The following is a 24,580-nucleotide window of genomic DNA, read 5'->3' as shown; positions in this document are numbered from 1 at the left end:
CCTCTCTCCCCCAACCACCACCTATCACCAGGCTGAGCCCCAGGCCTTGGGCTTTTGCTGCCTAGACCGTGTATGTGGCCAGTGCTGAGAACAGGAAACAAAGGAGCCACTGTGGGACTGACAGCTCAAGGACTCTGGCATCGGGTCTGCCCTTGGCTGCCGCTCTCAGGAGGTGCTGGCCGGGCTGCTCTTCCCGCAGGCCATCCCATACATCTCAAAATGACAGAGGGTGCGACTGGCCCTAAGACAGCTGAGCAGGCACTGGAGAGAAGGGGCCTTCTCTGAGGAACAAAACAGACAGAAATGAAAGCCCCTCAGGCCACAGGCTTGGCGGCACTCGGCATAAAATATTATGTCTAAAATCCTTATAAGGAACAGAACTGGAAAAAGAAATAAGAAAGAGAAAGGGAGCAAGGAAGGAAGGTAAGAGGGAGGGGAGGGAAGGGGAGAAGGAGGGAAGGAGAGAAGAAGGAAGGAAGGTCTACACTTCTAGTTTGGGGTAGAAGATGTAGTTATGAAATCGCTACTCCGTACAGATGTGAACCTGGGGCTCAATTCCAGGCTCATTTTTAAATCCCAGTTTCAGGGAACAGGACTGTCAGGTGGAGCCAGCCCTAAAAGCCTTCCACGGAGAGAGTGTGGTTGAGCGCATAGGCATCGCTATCCTCTTCCTCCAAAAGCAGCTTGTCGATGGTCAGGGAACCAACAGCTCTCCTGGGGTCTTCCATGTCCTGAAGGACTGGCTCCGGGATGGAGATGGGGAGCTGGACAAACTGGGGCCCAGGCACGGCTGGGGCTGGAGGCTGGTACTGCAGGGTGGAGGTGGGCAGCGTGGAAAGGGGCTGAGGCCACGGGAAGTAGGTGAGGGGTGCCTGGTGCTCCGGGCCCTCCAGGGGGGGCCCCACCGTGGGCGTGCCGGAGCTCCTCGTCTGCAATGGGGAAACATGGGACTGAGGGTTAGCAGCCGCGGCATCCCACCTGCCCATCCTTGTCCCCAGAGGGGTCTCCATTTCCCCCTTCAACTCTGTCTTCGCTGGCTTCTCACTTCAGGGGGCTCCACATGCTCCTGCTCTAAGTCTCCCCCAAGGGAGAAGCCAGGCAGACTTCACCTGCAGCCCTCTCTGTCACTTACTAGCTACCTCCTCTTGCTTGTGATACTTCCCACTCTGAAGCCTCATTTTCTCATCTATAAAATAGGACAAACAGCAACGCAGTTATAGGGCTGAGCGAATTAGGAGGACTTTCTAGGTTTCACTGAATGTAAAATGCGTGCCTATTTCAGGGATCTGAAAACACAGAAAATACATGCATCTTAAAATCTGTCAGAATACAACATATCAAACAATAGCCTAGTAGCTGTATCTAGAAGGTGGCTGTTATCTTGCCCAGACACAAAGACAGCCCTGGCTCCACACCGCAGCTTCGGCATCCTGAGGTCCCCATGGGCCAACACAGCTCTGGTGGTGACCAGCGTGGTGACACCCAGGCCCAGTTGGGGGAAGCAGGAATGTGGCCTTCCTTCCTGCTGCTGTGTGGTGCCTGCCACATCCTCATCCTCCTCTGTCTCTGAGCTGCCCCCACCATGGCCACCCCCGACCCCCAGGGTCTGCATGACCCTCCAAAGGTCGGGGCCATTCTCTCACGTGCTCTACAAACCATACCTCTCCCCTGCACAGGGACCACCCTCACAAACCTCAGGCCAAGCCTGCGAGAGAGCCAGGGACTGGATTCTCACTATTCGTTCACAGCAAGTGGATGAGGATGTTCTCTGCATGGACAGATGTGACAGTGACCAAAATCTCCCCCTACCACCCCTACTCTCCTGTCACATCTCTCTCCGGTTGCCACTGTGTCTTGAGAGTAAACTGGGGATCTTGTTACAGTGGGGATTCAGGCACAGGAGGTCTGGGGTGGGGGCTGGGATTCTGCTTGTCTAATCAGATCTCAGGGGGGCGCAGTTGGGTAGCAAGGCTCTAGGGTGTTTTCCATGGAATGATGGAGCCGGCGGAGTCTCAGACGTCCCGGCTGATGAGTACGTTCCACTCCGCCACTCTACTTCCTCTCCTTTGACTTAAGCCAGCTGTCCCCAACCCAGCGTCCTGAAACCAGACAGAATCTGGGAAAGCCTGACTGTTTCCAGTTTTTCAAAGATCTAAATTGAAATCCCATATTTTCGAACCTGTACAGGTCAACTGCAAGTGCAGGTTTCTTTGCTCACGGGTAGAATTACATCAACCCAGCACCCTAGCAGGTCTTATCTCTGCTGATCAGGAGTGCTGACTTGTAGCTCCAGCCAGCTTTGATGAATTAATTTACAAAATGGCAAAACAAATAAACCACTTCTTAATAAATACAGTTTGTTTGATACACAGAACCTTGCAAAGCAGAAGGTGGGGATGATGAAAGGGGATAAATAACGAAAAGAATCCTTGGTCATGGAATGGCTGGGAACCATTATGTCCTGCACCCCCACGCCCGCCTCAGGCCCCCGACATGGAAATGAGTTGCCTGGGAGAGGTGGTGAATTAACTCCTTCCTATCCACCATCACTCAGGCCCCACGGTTGGTTTTCGGGGAGCCCTGTGGGCCTAGGGAGGGAGGCTCCTGCAGGCCTTTCCTACAAGGTGCTTTAAGGCAGGGAGCAGGTGCATCAGGATGACACCGGACCCTGGAGGGAAATGGAGGGGACGTGGGAAACCAAAGCAAGCTCCACCACCGGGGGTGGGCTCTGTGACCACTCGAGGGCCAGCTCTGCTTCCCACAGTTTCCCTGGGCTGGAGCTGGATACAACTGTAACCACAGGCCTTCCCCCCCAGAACACTTGAGGGGTTCCCATTCCTTTGGTCAAACAGACACCACTAACCTAAAGCTATTTCTCTTCCCTCATCCATTCCCGGGGGAGGAGACCCTTCCTTTCCCATCTGGCACTAGAAGGTGGCCCCTGGTTAATGTTGTCGGCAGACTTTGATACGATCATAATAACTAACATTAATTAAGTGCTTTCTGTGTGCCAGAAACTACGCTAAGACCTCCACATGCATCATCTCACTCGATCCTGACAATGACACTCTTGTTAGTATTCCCGTTTTACAGATGAGGACACTGAGGCACAGAGAGGTTAGGTCACTAAGCCCAGGGTCACATAGCAAGTGAAGAGGCCGGGATTTGAACACAGGCAATCTGGACTAGCAACAGAACTCAAAAAACTTGCCCTACGGGTGTACCTAACTCCATCAAAAATACAGTTTTCTGAAAAGTTGTATTACCTGTTGCTCAGCCTAGAAATCTTCTGTTAAATCCCATTCTTAAGTGAAGGATCACTCCCTAAGTTATCTAAATGTTAATAGAAAGGAAAGGCTGGCTCTGGCACAAGACCCCATGCAGATCTCAGTACCTCACTCACTAAAAACTTCAACTGGTAACCAAGACTCACTGCTTGCAGGGCAGCTGGGGAGACTGAGGACAGAGAAGCAGGGAAAGACCTTCCCAGCCATGAGGAGCACAAGGCATGACCAGAGAGGCTGTGAGACTTCTTTGTGGAAGATATTTCAGGTCACTGGGAGTAAGGGACAGCCTCCCTGGAGGACAGGGTGGGCTTAGATGACCCAGTTATCCTGGACATCAATAGCAAGGAAGGTCAGGGTCAGGAAGTCAGCCCTGGTTCTACAACTGTGTGCTCAGCTGGCTTTGTGTGACATACCGTGACATTGGTGATGAGTGGTGGGGAGGCGTACGTCAGCACCGAGGAGGGCCCCACAACCGTGTAGCTGGGGCACACGGGCTGCACATACATGTCAGCTGAGTAGGGGCAGCTGACAGCTTCATGGGACACATACTCAGTATAGGGCGTCCATGGGGCCAGGGGCTGGAGGGTGGCCGGGGCGGGCTGGGAGAGCCAGCCGGCACACAGGGCACCCTCCTCTGTCACTGCGGAAGCAGAGACCTCCATGTCCAGGCAGGAAGGACCTGTGGGAAGAAGGAAATTACAAAACTGCTGGCACCACCCAGATGAGGGACCTGGCGGGGACCAGGACTGGGGGGAGCTCTTACCCACTGCGGTGTAGGTCGCCAGGGGCTGATGGGGCAGCACCACCTAGAGGGGAGAGGAGAAGACCAGAGCTGGTGTTTAGCCGTCTGCAACTAGCCCCACGCAGGGAACTCCCCGAAGGCTCCAAGAGTATCGGGTAGGAATCTCCCTCGTTAGAACAAACCACCCCACCGGTATCCCAACCATCACCACCTTCACTTTTGACGGATTTGCGTTCCCTGCTAGCAAGAAGGCTGTGCACTTAGGGAATTGGTATCTTCCTCTTCCCAGGAGAAGCCCCCACCCACACCACAATGCGTGAGTCATTTGCTCACTCAGGCCTTGACAATGGCTTTGTTCAGTGGGCCCAGAGAGCCAGCCCCCCATTCCTCCTCCCCATTAAGGAATCACCGACTTGTCCCACCCTAGCTCTGTCTCTGGCAGCCATCGCCACGCAACGTGCTGCCTTTGCACCCGAGTGAGTATCCCTTGGGGCAAGGAAGTACGCTCCTGCCGGACCCTTTTGGTAACCCACTCCCACACACTCACATATACATACACACTCTCACACATACACTCACACACACTCACACACACACTCACACACACTCTCACATACACTCTCACACACACACACACCCCCACACACACACATACACACACTCACACATACACTCATACACACACACACACTCCCCCCACACACACATACACACACACATACACACTCACACACACTCTCACACATACACTCCCACACACACACACATACACACTCTCACATATACACTCTCTCACACACTCTCACACACACACACACACACACACTCTCACACACACTCTCACACATACACTCACTCTCTCACACATACACACTCCCACACACTCATATACACTCCCACACACACACCCACACACATACACACATACACACACACTCATACACTCACACACTCTCACACTCACACTTGCACATGCACACTCACACACATTCTCACACATACATACACTCTCACACTCACTCACACACACTTATACTCACACTTGCACATGCACACTCACACACATCACACACACTCACATACACTCTCACACTCACACATGGAGACACACACACGCACACAGGCACACTCACACACGTACACTCGCGCACACACACTCACACACACACTTATACTCACACTTGCACATGCACACTCACATACACTCACACACACTCTCACACTCACACTCTCGCACACGCTCTCTCACACACACAGGCCAGAGCAGCACCCTCACCGCGGTAGGTGCCACCGCTGCCCCGCTGCTGGCATGGCCTCTCTTCCTCCTCAGCAGCTCCTTCACCGGCTCCTTCACGCGGACGCCCTGGTATGGCCGTGGCGGGGCCGAGGCTTGTTCTGAAGCTGCGGCTGTGAAAAGCAATGTCGCTGAAACCCACCGTCCTTCTCCGACAAGCCCCCTCCCCAAAGGCCTATTTCCCCACAGACCTGCCTGCTCCCTTAAGTTGTGCTGGAACAAGGAAGACAGCATGAGACTACCTAGAATATTTCTCCCAGTACCATCACTCCTGCTCCCAAACCTTCTATGGCTCCCCTGCACTCAGACAATTAAGGCCCAGCTCCTTAGTGTAGAATTGAACAGACTTCACAATGAGATCCAAACCCATTTCTCCAACCACACTGCATACTCTCTGCTACATAAATCCTGACTCTGACCAGGAGGTTTATCAATACGTCTCTACACGTTCCCTGTGGGTCTCCCCGCCTCATCTGAGGCTTGCCGTGCTCCAAACCCCCCTCACTTCTCTCAACCTCTTGATTCTTCCTGACCCGAGACTAGTGCAGCCCTCCTGGCTGAGCAGCCTGTGGAATTTTTGCACCCTCAAACTGCCGGACGCTTGCAGATGTGATTCGTGTATTCATCGCAGGTGGCAGCGACAGCAAAGACTGAGTCAGATGGCACAGGCCTCAAATCCTGCCCCTGCCACCATCTAGCTGTACAATCCTGGGCAAGTTACTAAACCTCTCTGTGCTTCTTAATCTGAAATTTCTTTATCAAAGGAAGGTCACGAGGCATTGCCTGAATAGCAAACGGAAAGTACAGTATATGCTTTGTACAAAGTCAGGTACAGAGAAAAGCATTCAAAAAAATTTTAGTCAGTCTTCTAGGTAAGAATTAGTTATCTTTTGGGGGGTAAATCTCTTATGCCCCCAACTAGAGTATAAACTTCTCAAGGTGAGATATTGCGTCTTGTTTCTCTACATCTCCCCAGTGGCATGTCCACAGCAAGCTCAATTGTTGCGGGTTGATTGACCGACTGGATAACTAAGACGTGTTGCCAATTGTCTTCCCTTCTCCTCTCTGGACCTTCAGAATGAATGGGCTGAAGCGAGTGGCTCCCAGGCTCTCGGTGACTCCCAGGACATGGGGCAAATGCCCAATGGTGATCCATGTGCCCTGGGGCCAGAGGGTGTCCACCTTACTGCTGAGAAAAGGTTTCCTTTCCCTCTTGTCATCAAAGCCAGCAAGCCAAAGCACCGACCCAAATATCAGCTGGGGCACAGGGCCCTTCCTGGCCTGGGAGAGCGAGCCAAAAGCAGCCATGGCCGGGCACTGAAAATCCGCCCAGCTAGACAGCTGTGGCTCAGGGGCCCTGGGCCCTTGCAGGGCAGGCCTGGGTCAGCCATGAGTGGTGAGAAGAACTGGCCCTCAGAACTCACATGAGGAGCCCATTATCATCCACTGATAAGGGCCCCAGGGACCCGGTTCTGAATCAAAGGCCCGGAAGCCTGGGTATCTGTTAAACCCGGATCTGCAGCGCTGTCTTGGCTGAACTTTGCTCAGTAAATACTCAGCTGATAAGGTACCATGCCCCACTCGGCACCAGACCTCTCTTCAGGCTCCAGGCACAAGCATGGCCCAACCTGAAAGCCCAGCAGGCAGAGAGAAGCTTGAGCACAGGCAGCAGGAAGAGGGAAGTGAGCCCTGGGGGCAGAGGATGTAGCATCAGGAATCCTAGCATCTCAGGCCAGACCCATCCTCTGGGGTCCCTCACCTGGCCAGGTAGCAAATCACACAGGGAGTGATGTGAAATACAGATACTCAGGTCCTGTCCAGAGAGTCTGATTCCAGGGATCCTATGTGAGCCTAGGAATCTACCTGTATAATAGTCCCCCAAGCAAGAGCTACTGGGATTAGAACCACTGACAATTCATCCCTGGTTTAACACAAGACTCTCCGTATTACATCCCAACAGGAAATTAATTATCCTCATTTGAACTTCCCCTGTCGGAACGAGGGATCTCTACTGGTATTCATTCATTCTTTCTAATACTCCCAGGCACTACGAACACAGCACTGAACAAGACAGATGCAGCCCTGCCCAGGGGCATCTTGCAGTCAGTGGGGAAGATGAGCAGCAGAGCAGTGACCAGTGGGATGAGCATCACGGCCTATGAGATTCAGGTTGATACGGGAGTGCATAGCAGGGGGGCCCACCTGGTATCTGTTCCCCAGGACCACCTGTGCACCTTCACCTTTGTCTAAATAGCAGCGACAGCGGATTTGAGGGCCAAAAATACCTGTATTCAAATCTGGGCTGTCACTTACTTGTAGCAAGTTCTTAGATTTATTTAACATCTCTGGGCTTCAATTTCCTCATCTGTAAAATGGGAATAGTAATTCCTCTCTCACACAGTTACTGTGAGGATTAACTGAAATAGTGCATGGGGAGCTCCCAAGGCCACGTCTGGCATATGGCAGATGCTCAATACATGTTATTTTTCTTCCCTTCCCTCCACCCACTTCCACCTTCCTTTGGAGAGCTATAATGTCGGAAAACTCTACCTAACCTGCCTCATGCTAACGAGCACCATTATTTCCTTGCATTGCCTTCTAATGAAACTCACAATTCCTAATCCATCTACAGCCTTCTCATCTATAAAATGAGGATCGTTGTGGTATGTATGTCGTAGGGTAATTTGAAAATTACATCTGAAGTGCTTAGAGTAGAGCCTGGCACAGAGCACTTAATACATGTAAGCTAATATTATCACCAGTAGTAGTAGTGGTGCTCCCTTCAGCATCTGAAGACATATACCAGGTGCCCCTGTAGATCTGAAGGAACATCCCATTCCTTCAGCTGTTTCTCAATAACGTGTTTTAACCCCCAACCTGCCTCCTGGAGGCTTCACTCCTGCACAAGTTCCATTTGCTGCTTCCCTTTTTGCTGGGTGATGCCCAGTGCTGGCCACAGCCCCCTGGTGTGGTCCAATGTGGCAGAGAGCAGGGGCACCTGCCCCTCCCACATTCTGCCCTGCTCACTGTTTCTCAGGGTCACCCAAGGCCACATCAGCTGTGCTCACAGCCGTATCACTCAACCAGCGCTTGTCTCCAGCTGGGTTTCCAGCTATTCCTTGGGCACAAATGCAGTCTGAGGATTGTGCACTCAGGAGAAATTTGGGGGGTGGAGTTATTTGAGGGTCGAAGCACTGTGGTCACCCTCTTAATTTCCCCAGAGATCAAGAAAGGCTCAAGCCCATGTGCACATATCTCAGACCAATTCGAAGATAGGTATATGTAGGCTCACCCACCTCTTGTTTGCATGTAGACTTCTGGGGAAGGGCCCAGAGGCTTCCTGGTTCCACTCCCTCCCAGAAAGTGGACACACCACATGCTTAGGTGGAAAGGGACCATCTGGGCACCTTTAGGATCTTGTCAAGTGAGGACTTCCTGTCTCCTGTTGGTTTTAAACCCATGAACAAAAAGGGCTTGGGGCAGGTGCTGTGAGCAGAGAGTATCACCATCTAATGCCTGGACTTTCCTGGAACTCACAGTGTCAACAGGTGTGCCCTAGCACAGCAGACCATATGTGGAGCAATTTCTAAGTTCCTGCCTCTTCCTATTGCAGTCCCCAAACTCCCACAGCTCCCAATGGTCTCCTGAATGCCCCTCCACGTGTCCACAGCCAGCTACCAAGGAATCTTGTAACTGACTCCACCCCAGCAGGCAGGAGGGGTTGCTTCTGATGGTGTCTTTGCAAAGTGCCCGTGAAATGCCAGAATCCAAAGCCTCAGGACAATCCCCAAAGGAGCCCAATAGCCAAGTGTATTTGCAAATTGAAACTTGCAGTTGGTACCTTTCTATGTGCAGCAACAATAAACATTTTTAATTTCACAGTCAACACTGTGCTCCCTACTGCCATCAGATAAGAACTGACCCCACAAATACAAATTTGGGAGAGGAAAAGCAATTTGTCTGAAATCATGATCGCCTCACTTTAGGGCCTCTGAGTCTTGAATTGAGCTACCTTCAAAACAACTAAACTGAAATATTTAAAAGAAAGTTTTAAAAGATTTAGAATAATTTCTTAAAATAATGATAAAAAAAGAAAAAATATCCAAAGAAAACAAAATGGGAGATCAAAATAAGAATATACCAGGAGAGAAGATGAAAGCCCACTTTCCCAAAGTAGAGTTGACTGGAGATTTTAATAATCCCCTGATCAAATTGCAGCTCCAGGAAGCATGTCCTCAAAGCCTGAAGCTTTCTCACCATTTTTCCTGTGGTCTGAGAGCCCTCCAAGTCTCCTGTGGGAATCCAAGAAGTTTCTCACCATTCATCCTGTGGTCAGAGGGCCCTTTAAATCTGCTGCGGGCATGCAAGTGTCCATCACTTAGAAAAATCTTTCCATCTGGACATGAGTCCCTTGGCCCTCATTGGGAATCTCCTTTTTCAGGCTGAGAAGTTCACCGTATTGCCTTTCCATACCATTGGTAGGCAGTCACCGATAGGGTTTGAGGGGAAAAAAAAAAATTCATTTACAGAAAAACCCGTGAATTTGGCCTCAGTGAGGGCTTCCCTTTTCCAAAATGAGCATTGAAAAAAATCTGTAGGTATAAAAAATCAGCAGAGGATATTTCGGTTCCCCCTGCCACACACCCTGACATGCTCCACATCACAAAAATAAGAGTCCTGCAGCTGCTGTTCCGCTGAAGAGGGCTGAGCATGACAGAGTCAAGCCAACTGGTCAGTCACCTCAGACAGCACCTGGCTGCATGTGGGCATCTGTGCTTGCTTTGCACCAAGCTAAGGGACATATGCATTTCACGGATTTAATTAAGCACGGCGTTCCAGCTCCTTGATAAAGGTGTAATAAAATATCACCAAGGAAATATGCAAAATTGTCAGCACTTGTTTATTGAATGACACTTTATGAACCACATTCACGCCACAGTGCAGAAGCTACTCAGCTAAGGAGGTAGGTTCCTCCTAACGGCTCTGAGCGGAGCTGACACCTTGGCACTGGTCACTGCCCTTACAAGACGACTTTAAAAGAGCCCATGTCAGAGGGCATTCATTCCCTAGAACAGACTCCAAGGCACTCTTGAGAGAAGAACCTTCTCCCAGCCATTGTCCTCTTGTGATTTCCCACGAGCCACCAGGGCCAGGCAGCAGATTGGACAATTAAGAGAGTTGCTGTAAGGGCAAAGTGGGCTCCAGGATAACATGCATTTCCATCACCAGGAACCAGGGAAGAGGAACCTACCCCACCCACCTAGAGCTCTTTCCATTCACAGCTGACTGCTTGAACCTCAAGGCTGCAGTCACACTAGGTCATTTGAGAAATGTTTCCTAGCCTAGAAGGACATGTGACACACTATTGATTCTGACATTCTATTGATCATTCCAGGTGACTGCTGTAAATATTATCTTTTGCTGCTAAATCTTCAGTATTGTTTTTTTTAAAAAAAAAAAAAAGAAGAAGAAGAAGAAGAAGAAGAAGAAGAAGAAAGAAACAATTTTCTCTTGTGGCAAAACCAAAAACAAATAATTGAACAATAGGAATTCAAGCCTAGGGCTAACAAATTTGCCCTGGCTTCTAAATGAAAACAAAGTCACAAAAGTTGCTAAAATTGTTTCACTTTAATATAAAGAATCTTGTTTGTGTTTGTGGCCTAAGATAGCTGAGGACTTCTAGAAAATGTTAGCTCAAGTTGGCTAAAGGATTATTCACAATCTTAATTGAAACCCTAATGTCGGTGCTCTTCTTACAATAAAGGTGTGAGTCAAAGCTTTTCACTCATGGACAATGGCTGATTTTTTTCCAAACAGGAAGAAAGAACTTGGGCTTTGGCCAAAGGTTCGACTTGACACGCTATAGAAAGGTTTTCCTGCCCAAATTACACTAGATTGTAGTTTACTTTTTATTTTTTTAATGTAGGCCAACAAAGAAATCCCATATGCATGTGAATATGAGCTTTCCATTCAATAATATTTGAACTGAGGGGTCCCTGCAGCCAGGAAATATAAACGTATCACTCATATATTCTACCAATCTGGATAACATCCAGGGCAGAGGAGGAAAAGAAAGCTGAGAGGTAAAGATGGCTTTAGAGAAGGTGTTGGGAAGATAGGAGAGAAAGTAGAACCTTGACTTTATTAGGATTTGATGTTTCTTGTAAGGTTACTGGAGTTTCAAGGTGTAAGTCTAGACGTCTTGCTCAGGAGGCTGGGATGTCTCTATCAGGGGATCACAAAGATGGTGGCTGACCCCATGTTCTCTGATCTGGGCAGAGAAGGGAAGGGAAGAGCCGGTGGCATTTCCCTTCCTGTGTCCCCATTCTAAGAGACGTACTGCTCCTATCAACCATAGGCAGGTCCACTGGGAAAGGCTCAGGGAGGGCCACGGTCACTTAGAATCTCCCTAGACCTAGGGGATAGGGGTGGCTGTGAATTGACAGCCAGGGCAATCACGCAGGGATTCCTCTCAAGTTATGTCAGGCTGACGTAGACAGCCCATTTACCCACAGCCCACCCTTATCCCCCAAGCTCACACCTAAGGTGTTCCCACTCTGAGGTCTCGGGATTACCTGGATTATCCCAAAAGTTCTGGATGTCCCAGCCCATGACCGCAGCAGAGGCCTCAAGGGCGAGAGGCTCCCATGTGGCTGAGGTCCTCTGACTGTGCCCTCACGAGCACGCTGCCCAAGCATCCTTCCCCCCAGGTGCCCTCCACACCTTCCACACCACGCTTACCTCCCTCCACGCCCCTGCGGAACAGGCTGAGCACGGAAGGCTGTTTGACCCTGCTCTCTGCTCTCGGAGATGGTTTCAATATTATGCCTCTGTTTTATGTAGATCCGGGCATGGTGAATGAATGAGTGGCAAAGGTCTATGCGTGTCCCGGTCACAGTCATAACTCCCAGGATCTCTGAAATAACCACACTCACATTTGCATCACGTTCTGTGGCTCACAGAGCCTCTGACACAAATGATTTCATGTGAAGCCTCACCATGACCTCTGAAATAACTAGAAGATATATTTCTCTCCCCTCTTTTCTTTTACTGATGAGGGAAGTGATGCTCAGAGATATTCTGTGACCTGCCCAAGGACCACACTAGTAAGTGACAATACCATCAACCAAACCCAGGACCTCTGATTCCAAGAGTAGCTCACTTCTGCCTCACTGCCTGCTTCCTCTCTGCCCAAGTAAGTCCCATTTATTTCTCTGGGTGACACCGGGGGTCAGTCATCAAAGGGTCCCCAGCCCAGTCCTAACTTCGGCTTGGACCACCCTGATCCAGTCTCCCTCAATTGCCAATTCCCCCAAGAAATGTTTTTTCCCAGCTCAGGGAGGAGAGAACAGTACACGAGAAACTTGCCGGCAGTCAGCTCACAGGAGGTGTGATGAGAACTGAGAGACCTAAACAATTCCCCACAAGGTTTTATTTTTGGTATTTTTCGACTGAAATGACAGCGGACAGGTCCACCTGTGAAACCAGCTGCATTTGCCCGCCTTTTACAGAAACTGGGGTCACCAGAGCAGAAAGGGTTCCCATCTCAGATACACCATGTCCCATGGTAGGGGACAAGACCAGGAGACCCCAGGCAGAGCATTTATTGAACAAGTACTTGCTGAGCAGAGTAGTCTAGGTCCCTGCCCTCATGGAGCTTACGGTCTAGTCTAATGGGGTATACAGATTTAAATCAAATAATCACACAAGCAAATCTAGAATTAAAAACTGTGACAGAGCTGCGTCTTCTTTAGAATTGAAGTGGTTCTGGCTTGTTCGGCTGGTTTCCACCTCCACTTGATCAGTTAGGCTTGAATGAGCAGCAAACTGGGGGCCCCCGTCTACAGGAACCGCACAAAGGGAGAGGGGTGAGAGGCATGACTGTTCTGTCTCTGATGCAGAGAGACTGGTCTGAGGTCAGAGGCTCAGGCCACACCATGCATGGAGCTGTGTCCAAGACACTCTAAGTGGCAGGCCCTGGGTGAACCCAAAGGGTATTTCACCAGCTGGCCTTATCCCATTGTGGCTGATCAGCCCACCAGGAGAAGATCAGCCCCAGGAACTTGGATTCTGAGATGGAAATCAGCTGGAATCAGAAGTGTTCTACTGAGTCTCAAGTGTGACTTCCTGAGATTCAAATTTGAAGTGGCTTTTGAGCCAGGCTAGAGCTACCTCCAATGAAATCATAACCTGCAGCCATCTAAGAATAGACCGATTTCAATTGGGAGGGGCAGAAGGACCCCGTCCTCGACATGAAAAGCAATGTAGTATAGTTTGGGATTTAGCAGACCCAGGTGGTAAGCCTGCTACATTGCTTATCACCTGTGTGACCCTTGGCCAATCACTTAACCTATGTGTGCCTCAGTTTCCCCATCTGCAAAATAAAATAATAATATCCATCCCAAGAGATTATGAGAATTATATGAGATTAACACCGTTAAATACCCCATGCATAATATGTGCCCAAAGGAGATCCTTTGCTCTCAGCCAACAATCCATGACCCATCTGTCATCAGAGAAGTAGCCTTGGTATGGTGACCCTAAGTTGCCCCCATCCTGCTGCATCCTGATATTGAATGTCTCTGTCTTCAACATACCCAGAGCATTCTGCTGCCGGCAAGGCCTGGCTCAAGCTGCCTTCATCACTCTTCTAAAAAGTCATCCCTCAGATGCCTGGGCCTGACAGCCCCAAGCAGCAGGACAGCCCTGTTCAGGAAACAGGGAGGCCAGTGATTCTGCAGAGGGACTGGTCAAGGATCTCAGTTGCAGACAACAATCCTAGACAGGAGACATCAAAACCCTGGCATTGGCCTTTGGCTAAGATACCATGAGCTGAGGAGAAGACTTCTTTCTTCAGAAGCCACCAGAGGATTAGGTTTGTGGCAGATTTGAGTTCTTAAAGAATAACTCCGGAAATGAATGCCCTGGATGTTTTTGAGTGGCAGCAATGAGGTGGAAGACAGAGTAAGATGGCATTCCTTTATCCTGACTTCAGATGCAGCCTCATAAGGGACATGTATGTATCCCCAAAAGGACAGAGACACAGCCATGGCCAAGGCTGTGTTGTCGATACACCTTCAAGGTGGCTAGAAACGTAGGAGCACATATCACATGTGGGATAGAAACATGCACTGTACAAGGGAGGGCTTGTCAGTGCCCAAAGCGGGGAGTTTCATCACCTGTTAAAACAAGGCAGATTCCTGGCTGACATATTGGGCATTGCCCCAGATTTATTGAGAGCAGCAGGCATCCAAAGGGGAGAGAAAGGGCCTAAACAGAGCTCACAACCAATAGTCTCATGTCAGGGGGTGAATGAGAAGAGTCCACCCACCCCAGATGCCCACCCAAATTCTATAGCAAAGCAGCAGCACAGTGCTGGATGACGCAGAGGATACGGATACATCTTTCCTTATTAGATCCAGGCCTGAATCTAGCATTGCCAGTCTGATCTAGAATGGGAATACCCTGTGGTTAGGCAGCTGGAGGAGGCTGCTGGAAATCCAGCTGTTTGTTCCTCAATTTAAGAAATATCTAATTTTGGATTTTCAAGACCAAAAAGAGTATCATGAAGGAAATAAACTTTTCCCGAGACCCTCAGGTAAGGACTAGTTCCGTGGAGGATGAACTTTCCAGACTCCGGCCATCAGTTGCATATTTGGGGTCAGATCCAACTGCCCACGTCCCAGGGCTCATGGCAGTCTGGGGTACAGCCTACATGAGAGAAAGCAACCCTAACAAGGCATTCGTGACACACATGACTGCCAGTCAAGACGAGCTTTCTGGATAATTCTTGGGTTTACTAAGCAGTGGCCCTTGTGATGTGGGGAATTCCTTTATGAAGGACACTGGAGAAGACAGTGGTTGTTAGAACACCAAGCCTGGGAAAGAGGTCACTTGGTCAAGTTTTGAGGAATTTACCTCCCTCCTTATTCACAAGAGCCCCACAAAAACTGAAAACACAGCTTCAAAGCTTCATGAAGACCAATAAAACATGTTTCAAAGCCACACACTCTGTGTAAACCAAGAACCAGTGATCAGCTGGCAGGGATCTTGCTGAAAGGAGGGGAGGATGGGTCTGGGTCAGGGGTGCCCAGCTGTGATCTGAAGAACCCTGGAAGATAGTTATGGTGCCTGCAGGTGCCAACAGAGTGAAGGAGGCAGGGAAATCTGGGGGTGAATGTGCAATCAGAGCTCTGAATACCCCCCCCCCAAAAAGCTCCATTTTTTATTTTGGGGGCTTGTACAGTAGATTTGGTTTGAATAAAGGAATTTGTTGGAAAATTTGTAGACCTCAACCTAGATGTCCTTGGATTTTCTTCCCAATGCTAACATTTTATACCTAAGACGCCCCAGCATCTAAGCAAGAAGTCTGATCATCATCTGTTCTTCAGGGTCCACATCCAGTGCTGTATGTTCCATGACACCTTCCCTGATTCCATCTTCCCCTCCCTTCTATGGAAGATAATTTATTTCATTGGTTGATTTCTCTAGCTGGAAATAATTCCATTATTGGATGGGTGCATAGATGGATGCATGTGTGGGATGATGAATACATGGTTGGTTTTCCTTCTACACCTTTCCTGAATTGGCAGGCTTTTGTCCAACATTAAGACTTGCTTCTATTTTCAACTTTCTTGCTTCTCTTCTTTCCTTTCTTTTCTCCCTCCTGAGCATTCTTTAGTGCTGGAAAGTTTTGGCAATCTTTGTACTCATGCTTTTTTCCAATTAAATTTATGATTCTCCATTAAATGTATGGATTAAAAAGTAATTCGGCTTTTCTTAAGAGTGGTCAAATCCTTTTTAGTCCCCACACCTGGTCTGAGACTGATTCTGGTTTATAATTCTTTGGTGACCAGCTCTTCCCAGAAAGTGGTACTAATGAAACTGTTACTAACAATAGGAGGCAGCACATTGTTGTTTCAGTTTTCGGTATCATTAGTGCTATTTCTTGCATATCTCAAGTATCATTCTCCTCACAACTAGATTATAAACACTTTAGTCCAATCTTTTGAATTAAAAAAAAACACAAGTTTGCCAGTCACTACAAGCCTCTCAGCCATCCTACCTTATAAAGTTGGTAGGAAAACTGTAACCCAAGTTCCAATTTCGGTCACAAAATGCTCAGATTAACCATCAATATTAACCCTGATCACTAATCCCATCACAGGTTACAAGACTAAAAATATGTGCCTTGCCGTTTCACAAGAAGGGCAGAACTCAGAGGCCGTACAAAGTGTAAGCTAGAATTAGCATAACCTTTGTCCTCAGAGGTAGTGTGAGAGAATGAGAAAATAGTAATGGTAACTAATATTTATTGAGTGTTTACTTAATGCCAAGCACAGTAGTAAAACCCTTTCCACAATCCCATGAAGGAAGAACCACATCCTTGGTGTGTATACAAAAGGACATAGCAACAGAAAGAGGCAAAGGACTTGCCGGCATCGCACAACCAGTGAGGCATAAATCTAAGACTCAAACTCAGATCCACCTGCCCCAGAAGCTAGGCTTTAAAGTACTGAAGGCAAAGAAAGAATAGAAATGTCATTCTGTAACTCAAGATAAAACCCTTCTCTGTATGTCTTGCTCTTCACAGCCCACCTATACACACACACACACACGCACACACACACACTCACACACACACACACACACACAACACACAAAGAGATAGTCTGACTTTTCCAAGGTCTAGAAAGTTCAGAATAGAAGAAATGCCCAAGAGGCAGAAGACTTAGCTCCCAGCAAAGGCTGCCACACAAGACTATTAGAGCTGCCCAGAAAACAGACAGGCTGGGCTATTCAGGAGCAGAGTCTAGGTCCCTCTTTGAACCTTCCATTGTAGCTCAAATGTCTGCAAAGGGACCAGCGGAAGAAGCACAGCAGCAAACAAAGAACTTATTTTCTTCAACAAGTAAGCTGAAGCACGAATTAAACACATCAAAAATAAGTTCTCAAGGTATGAACAGCACTTCATTTTGCCATTGGTCCCTTACCTGACGTGGACGGCCTGTGTTTTTACGAAGAGTACCTCCTAAGCCCTGTGAGGGTGGCAGGCACCATGGTAGGGAGACAGGACAGTTTAGCAGCTCAATACTTGGGGTCTGTTCAGATGAATTTCACTGAATGGGTAAGTTACTAACCTAATTTTTAAGCTTGTTTCCTCATCTACAAAATCGATCTTTAACAGAACCTACCTCTTGGAGCTTTTATGAAGATTAAATGAGATGATATATTCAAAGCATGGCAAAGACCAGCAGTTGCCACACCCAACATCTGCCTTCCCCTTCCCTTCTAACCACCCCTGCATTGTGGAGGGTGGCAATGTGCCCAGCTAAACAATGATGGCTGTCTCCCCTGTGGGTAGGGGTGGCCATTAGATGTCAGCAGACATTGAATACTGGGGGGAAGGGGCAGTGATAGAGAGGCAGGACCTTCTGCCGTTCTCTTTTCTTCTTCCTTGTCTGAAGATGTGATGAAGACCGCAGATGTGATGGCTGGAATTACAGTGACAACTACGAAGAAATCTTGAGGACAAAAGCCGCAGGCCAAGGACAGCAGACTAGAAAGACAGAAGGAGCCTGGGACATTGTTGGCACTGTGGCGATTCCATACAATCCTTAACGGCTTAATATGTACTTCTTTTACATGAGAGAACGAACCCCACTGTCTTATTTAAATCTATGTTACTTCAGGTCTCTTCACTAGCAAGCCAGTGTAATCTGAAGTGAGCCAACAGAGTATCTGATACACTCCATGGCACCAAATAAGTTCTCAATATCCCATAGCTGTTATTTATCACTATTAAAAGGATGTGAGCACATGTGCTATGTTCTTGCAGTAATGTCCAAAGCTATATTGGAAGCCATCAATTTCAACCTCTAGGTCAGCAGTTCTCAACTTTGACTGCATATTAAAATAGCTTGGGAAGCATTTGAAAACCCCCATGCCCAGGGCAATTTAAGCAGAAGGTCTGGGCTGGCACCCAGGCATCAGTGTTTCTTAAATCTCTCCAGAGTATTTCAGTGTATAGCCAAGGTTGAAAAACACTGCTCTAAGCAGATGCAAGAATCCCTTCTATTAAATTAAGGACTCATGGTTGAAAACATTTATTTTTTATAAGTACTCTGGAAAACTCAGCAAATAGAGCTGGAAAAGAACCTCAATCAAGTTCGATCTCCTTGCCCTTATCCAGGAAAAGGCAAGTTCCATTTCACAACTTGAACATTTGAGACCCAAAGTGGTTAGGTGGCTTGCCGAAGGCCCCACACCTGATTATCTGTAGATTGGAGAAGAGAATCCGTGACTCCTGCCTGCAAGGACAATGCTTTGTCCACATCATCACACAACCAGGACAAGAGGGTTTCAAAGAAGGCCTCTCCACCTTAGGCAGGCCCACTCTTATCAAGCAGTTGTTCTACAAAAATTAGAAAACTGGAGTGTTGCTAGGTTTTTCATAAAGGTAAAATTTTAACGATCACAACAAATTAGCCAACTTTGGTTTGGTTGGCTTAGAATGAGAAATTGGTGGAAAACTTCATTTAGTGGGAAAATAAACTACTTCAGAAAGATGTCAAAGCAGGGGGAAAAAACTGATGCACTTACTTTGTAATGGGAAAGCTAAAAGCAAACATTTACAGGAATTCTTATCAAATTGAATGTCCACACATTTAATGAACACGTGTAGACAACCTCGGTTCTTTTTTGTTCCTTACAAAAGAATAGATTTGCACATGTGAATTGGAAGACAGCTTTCAGAACGTCTGACTCAGTAACTTTTGGGGTGTAGAGGGGGACAAATTTGGCATTTTTCTTTAGTAAATATAGGGAGAAGGAAGCAATTCAACCACCATGAAAATCATCTGCTCTTTTACCAATTAAATCTGTGTGCTTGGTAGACGTGTGTCCCTTCACCTCTCAAAGGTATATGTAAATTTCTGTCTCTCTTTGGGATTCTACTTGGCTTTAACAGCAAGGACTATTGAATTAATGGATACACTTGCTAAGAAGGAAAGGTACTTATTAGGCTCATTAAATAAGCAAAGGTTGAAACACAACATAGAAATATTAGAGGTTGCCCACAGACCTAAATTATTTCTTGTTATAAATGGGCCTGAATTTATGCAGGAGATAGAGTTCCAAAAATTAAATACATATTACACATTTTCCTTATATTTAACTGCCCTAAAAAAATGTTGGTTATTTAGTGGAAATCTAGAGTAAATGCTAAGAGCAGAATTTTGTGTCAATGAGAATTGTGAGACCCTAATGTATCCATTTGCTAAACCTCTGCTCTGGTCAAGTTGTCTAAAAGCAAAGGCATATCCATGTCATGATAATTTGTTAACTATTTCCTGTTCCTAAGATGCCTCTTTGAGCACCATAGTAAAGACACAACAAAGCCTAGTCCAAGACAACCAGCCAATTCAAAGAAAATCAGTCAAGCCTGCCTTTCGTTATCATGTAGAGCTTTCCCTAATACAAACAGCAACAATAAAAAGCAATTGTCCAATTTATTCAAATAATATTGATTTTATTATACAGTTTCGTTGGTTTTAAGGAATAAGTTCAATCAAATTAATTTTGGACATTGTACAAATTATTTAATGAATTGGCTGCCAGGTTTATCTACCATTGGTGTTGGCATTGTGCGACCCCAGGATACTGAGTAATCTGAAGAAATGAATGCCTAAATAACCAGCCAAATCCTCTTAGACCAGAGGTTGGCAAACATTTTCTATAATGGGCCAGACAGTAAATATTTCAGGCTTTTTGTGCCGTACAGTGTCTGTCACAACCACTTAACTCTTGCCGTTACAGCAAAAGCAGCCCTAGACAATACATAAATGAACAGACATGGCTGGGTTTCAATAAAACTTTATTTACAAAAACAGGCAGCAGGCCTGATTTGGCACATGGGCCAGAGTTCACAGACCCCTGTTTTAGGCCCTTGTAAAACTTTGCAATATTCTGTCAACCAAGACTATTTTGATTGTGAATTTACAACTATTTTAATCAAAGTGTGGAAAAGGACGTACACGAGGGAATTTGGCATAACCCTGATCACTCAAGATGGGCGATGACAGGAGGTGTCCAGGAGGGATGGTACTAACTGACTTCTACTACTGCTTGTCAGGAAACTTGCTATCACCTTACCTACATTCTCTACTTAGTTTTCACAGAAACCTTGTGAGGCAGGCATTAGAATCCCCATTTTCCAGATTTTTAAGAGTGAGAAAAGATGAAATAACTAAGTTGCAGAGCCAACTTTCAAACCAGACCTGTCTCGCTCCAGTGCTCACGCTGGTTCTACGCAGTTATTGTAATAGTTGGAGTGGAGGTTAGTTCTTCCATCTACTGCAGGACCAAGTGCAGAACCAGGGGGAGATTCTGCAGCTGGAGTGATTTGTTTATCCAATTGGCCCATCAAGCAACTCTCAAATCCTTGGTTAGGGCTGAAGATTTCCACTTCTGTGCCAGCAGTTCTGAACTTTGTCACGCTATTCTCTCATTTTAACCAAAAGCCCATGTTCACATATAGTCCACAAATGAGGGGCATGGGCCAGGTAGGGAGGAGGCAACATTCACAAAGTGAATGTTTTCTTAACCCTTTCCAGAACCCCATAGTACAGTCATTTCAGCTCATGCCTCGAGGGTGTTTTCTGAAAAAAGAAAGTGCCTTTTCAGCACTCTTGGTATCTGATTTCAAACCCTGCCCTTCCACTGGGTGATTCTAAGTGGGTTGTTGATGTTGCCCTGTTTTTACTAGTTTTCCCACAGGGCTTAGTCACCCAGGTGCTCTCAGTCCTACATGCTTAGGTCCAGGGTAAGGGGATGGGTCCAGTGCCCAGAGAGCCTCTCCTAATTTCCCTTAGGGCTCCAAAGGACAACGAAAGAAAATTTTTATTTGTGTTCCTATGAACATGTGGAAACATTCACCCCAGTTATTCACTGATGAGCTTACAAGGTGGTCTCCCTTACGACGGAGCTTTGCTGCACCTGGCTGGTCTCCAGGGTGTGAGCAGAAAGCATGCCCTCCAGCATCCTCTTTAACAAAGACAGTTCATCACTTAGGAGGCATCAGAGAAGAAAAAAATGTAGTGGATAACCAAGAGGGGAGAATATGGCAGCTTGCGTATGCTGAGAAGCAACCCATATCTCAGACACTGATGCAGAACTGGAGCAATGAATGCCATTTTGGTGGCACCTTACTTACTAAGGGTAGATCTGTGGGATGGGAATTATTTTTTACTCCCATTTTACATCTAAGCAACCTAAGGATTGGAAAAAAGGAAAGTGATTTGCTCATAAAAGGTAGGCACTGAGGCAAAACTCCCTTCAGGAACTCACACAAAACCTAAATGGTCCAGCTCTAAGTGAAAGGGCACACGGATATTTAGGAGCTCCCGGTAAAGAAATTAATTCCCACCTGCCCTCACCCACATAGCACTCGCAGCGAAGTTGGCTGCCATGGCTCCATCCTCCACCTGGAAGGAGTTACATCCACCCGTGCTAGAACATTCCTAATTATCTTGAAAGGAGTCCACAACTCCCAAACCCAAATTAAAATTCATTTCTTTTTATTTTTTTTTTAAATGCATCTACTGATACCAAACAATCATGGGACTTCCATAATAGAAGAAACTTGGAAATCACTCTTCTGTATTACACACTAACAAACTCAATTGTGGAGAATTTACATAGGAAATAAAGGAAACGATAAAATAGTGATAAAGTGACTTTAAGTCACATTTTAATCAATGAAGTTATATTTTCAGAACTTGAAGGGATCCAATAGAATATCTTTTTGCAGAATATCTTTTTGTAAAATAAGAACACTCCCTAATTTATCTTTTTCAGTAAATCGAGATTCTCTTATATTAAGCTAGCTTGAGGTAGGGTATACCTGAATTAATCAAAAGGCATTTTAAAGAACTACAAACCTCTAAAAGAAAGAGCAATTTTTTGGTAATACTTCTCACTTGAGGAAGTACAGAACTGAGGCCCAGTTAGGTTCAACTCTCATGAGGCCACTGAGTTGACTTTGTTTACCTCGTGAAAGGAACGTTGTAAATAATCTCTGTAGGATTTCAATTAGTAATACACTCTCTGTTCAGCCCACATAAAGGAAAATAAAGTTCACAGTCGTTCCATCCAACTCCACGGAGAAAAATCAAGGTCAAAGATAAACCCGCTGCCCCCTCGCAGTGGGACGCACAGGCCTTGCCACAGAATGGGAAAAAGAATGACAACAGGCGAGACAGCGAAGCGGGTGAAGACACGCTCCCCCAAACCAGGTCTCCGCCTTGTCCCGATGCATCCACGGAAACAAATCACGGCTCTGGCAGAAAGCTAAGTAACTCAGCTAGACACAGGCCCATGGAAGCCAACAACAGGCTGAAGAGTAGCTGCTTACAGAAACAAAGCCCCTCGGGTACAGAACGGCACCGCTTTCCCCTCCCACCCCAAACCCCTATCTCATCTGGCTTTTGTTCTGTGAATCATAAGCTGCCCTTTCTTCACCGCGGTGATTCATGCACAGAAGCGGAGCTAGATGAGCTGTCCCACCTTGGAACACTAGTTCGTTCCCCTCCCGCCTGGAAAATCAGCATCACCCTGACAGGCCGGTTTCTCCAGCGGGCTCCCTCTCGCCCACTCCGCGGGCCTGGAACCCACGCCCCGTCCCCGTGCCCAGCACCACCAGCCCCGCTCCCAGGCCAAGCGCCATCTCCTGGGCCCTGCCCGTGCGAACTTGGCTCTGACAGCACGCAGCCAAGCCACTTACGTTTTTGCCAGAGCATGGCCTGTGACAGGATGTTGCCTTTTCTCTTTGAAGCAGACAGTTTGGCTTCTTTAATGTGCTTTGGGGTGTGCTTTCCTCCCGTGGAGCCACCGCTTGTGCTGAGGCTGTTTCCTGGGCTTTTTAAAGGCCCGAGTTCCCGCTGCGTGGGGCGCGTCATCACATCCTCCCACCTCAGGCACCCGGGCGCTTTTCTTCAGCAAGGCCGCCTGTCACCCCACTATGCGCGCCGCCGCAGAGGGCCACCAGCTGCGAGGCGCTTCATGCACAGAGCCAGCCAGCTGGGACCAAACAACAACGCAGCACAGATACGGCCAGGGCCACTGGCACACGGCCTTGCAGCAGGACGTGCTGTGTGTGGGCATCAAGGCATATGTGCGTGCCAGCTGTGTGGGGCCCATGTCAAGCCTTGGACCTCCCCACACCAATGATGAGCCCCAAAGCCCCTCCTGCTGTGCCCATTCAGGCTTCCACACCACCAGTACATTGGCAGGACTCAGCCCGCCATGGGCCCCGCTCAGCGGGAAACGCGAATCCCAGGGGTCACTGGTTCTCAACACAGAGGAAACACCTGTCGCCTCTTCAAGCCTCACTAAACAACCTCCTCGTTCTTTTAATATTGCTTTTCTGTTTATTTCATTTTGAAACACAACAGTCCCTCCCCTTGCCCCCAGCCACCACCCAAACGGCAAGCCTTAATCATGCTTAAATATGGGGGACGCTGGTTTTGATGGTTGATGTGCCGGTGGCAAAAGAGGCCAGCTCACTCGGGAGGAAAGGAGAAGGGGGCGTGCTCTTTAACGCGAGCGCGTCACTCAAGGAGGGCTTGCGGGCACAGCGCGAGCAGGGCCTCTCTGCTAGCACCCAGCCACCGCACAAAAGGAAGCTTCTCAAAGTAAAAGTAATGGGGGTCACCACCTGGCAGTGTGCGGGGTATTAAGCTACAGGCTCCTTCCCAGTTTGGAAGCCCCCACCACTGTGCATCTGACATCCACACGCACAGGTTCCAGGGACGGATCAGTTTAGGGGCAAGACCACTTGGCTAGGGCCCCCCGGGGCAGGTCTGGGGCCTTGCTGTTCTGCCCTCCATATTGCCTCAGCGCGATGTTGCATGCTCCACATCTGATCATGCTATTGTCCAGCTTAAAAGCCTTCACCTTCTCCCTTCGGCCGCAGAGCTGGAGGCAGGAAAAGCCCCCACGATCTAGCCCTCACCTTCCTTTCCAGCTCTTTGCCCACTGCCCTCCTACCCCTGGTCCCCAGGGCCTTCTGAGCATCACTGAACGTCTGTGCAATTCCCTGCCTTTGACCTTGCCGGCCTCTCTTGCTGGGTTCCTCTCCCAACTTCCCCACCTGAAAATCACTTCTCCATTTTTCAAGATCCAGCTCAAATTGCACCTTTGTTGATGAAAAAATGTTCTGACCCACTAAACCTCCTAGCCCAGAAAATACTTGTCCCT

At 47.9% G+C, this 24,580-nt stretch overlaps 1 protein-coding gene across 1 annotated transcript; it reads right to left on the bottom strand.

Moving 5' to 3' along the window:
• Positions 1–614: 614 nt before the first annotated feature.
• On the bottom strand, positions 615–23,143 carry POU2AF1 (POU class 2 homeobox associating factor 1). The gene is made up of 5 exons (XM_069468959.1): positions 23,106–23,143; positions 5,306–5,436; positions 4,051–4,093; positions 3,701–3,966; positions 615–929 (listed from the first exon to the last, which is right to left on the bottom strand). Exons 1-5 carry the CDS (start codon positions 23,119–23,121, stop codon positions 615–617), a joined length of 771 nt encoding a protein of 256 aa, XP_069325060.1. The 5' UTR covers positions 23,122–23,143.
• Between the last annotated feature and the right edge of the window lie 1,437 nt (positions 23,144–24,580).

The sequence above is a fragment of the Eulemur rufifrons genome, chromosome 6, assembly GCF_041146395.1.
Source record: "Eulemur rufifrons isolate Redbay chromosome 6, OSU_ERuf_1, whole genome shotgun sequence".
Taxonomy (NCBI): domain Eukaryota; kingdom Metazoa; phylum Chordata; class Mammalia; order Primates; family Lemuridae; genus Eulemur; species Eulemur rufifrons.
The sequence above is the reverse complement of the archived record's forward strand: the minus strand, read 5'-3'. Positions and strand labels throughout refer to the sequence as shown.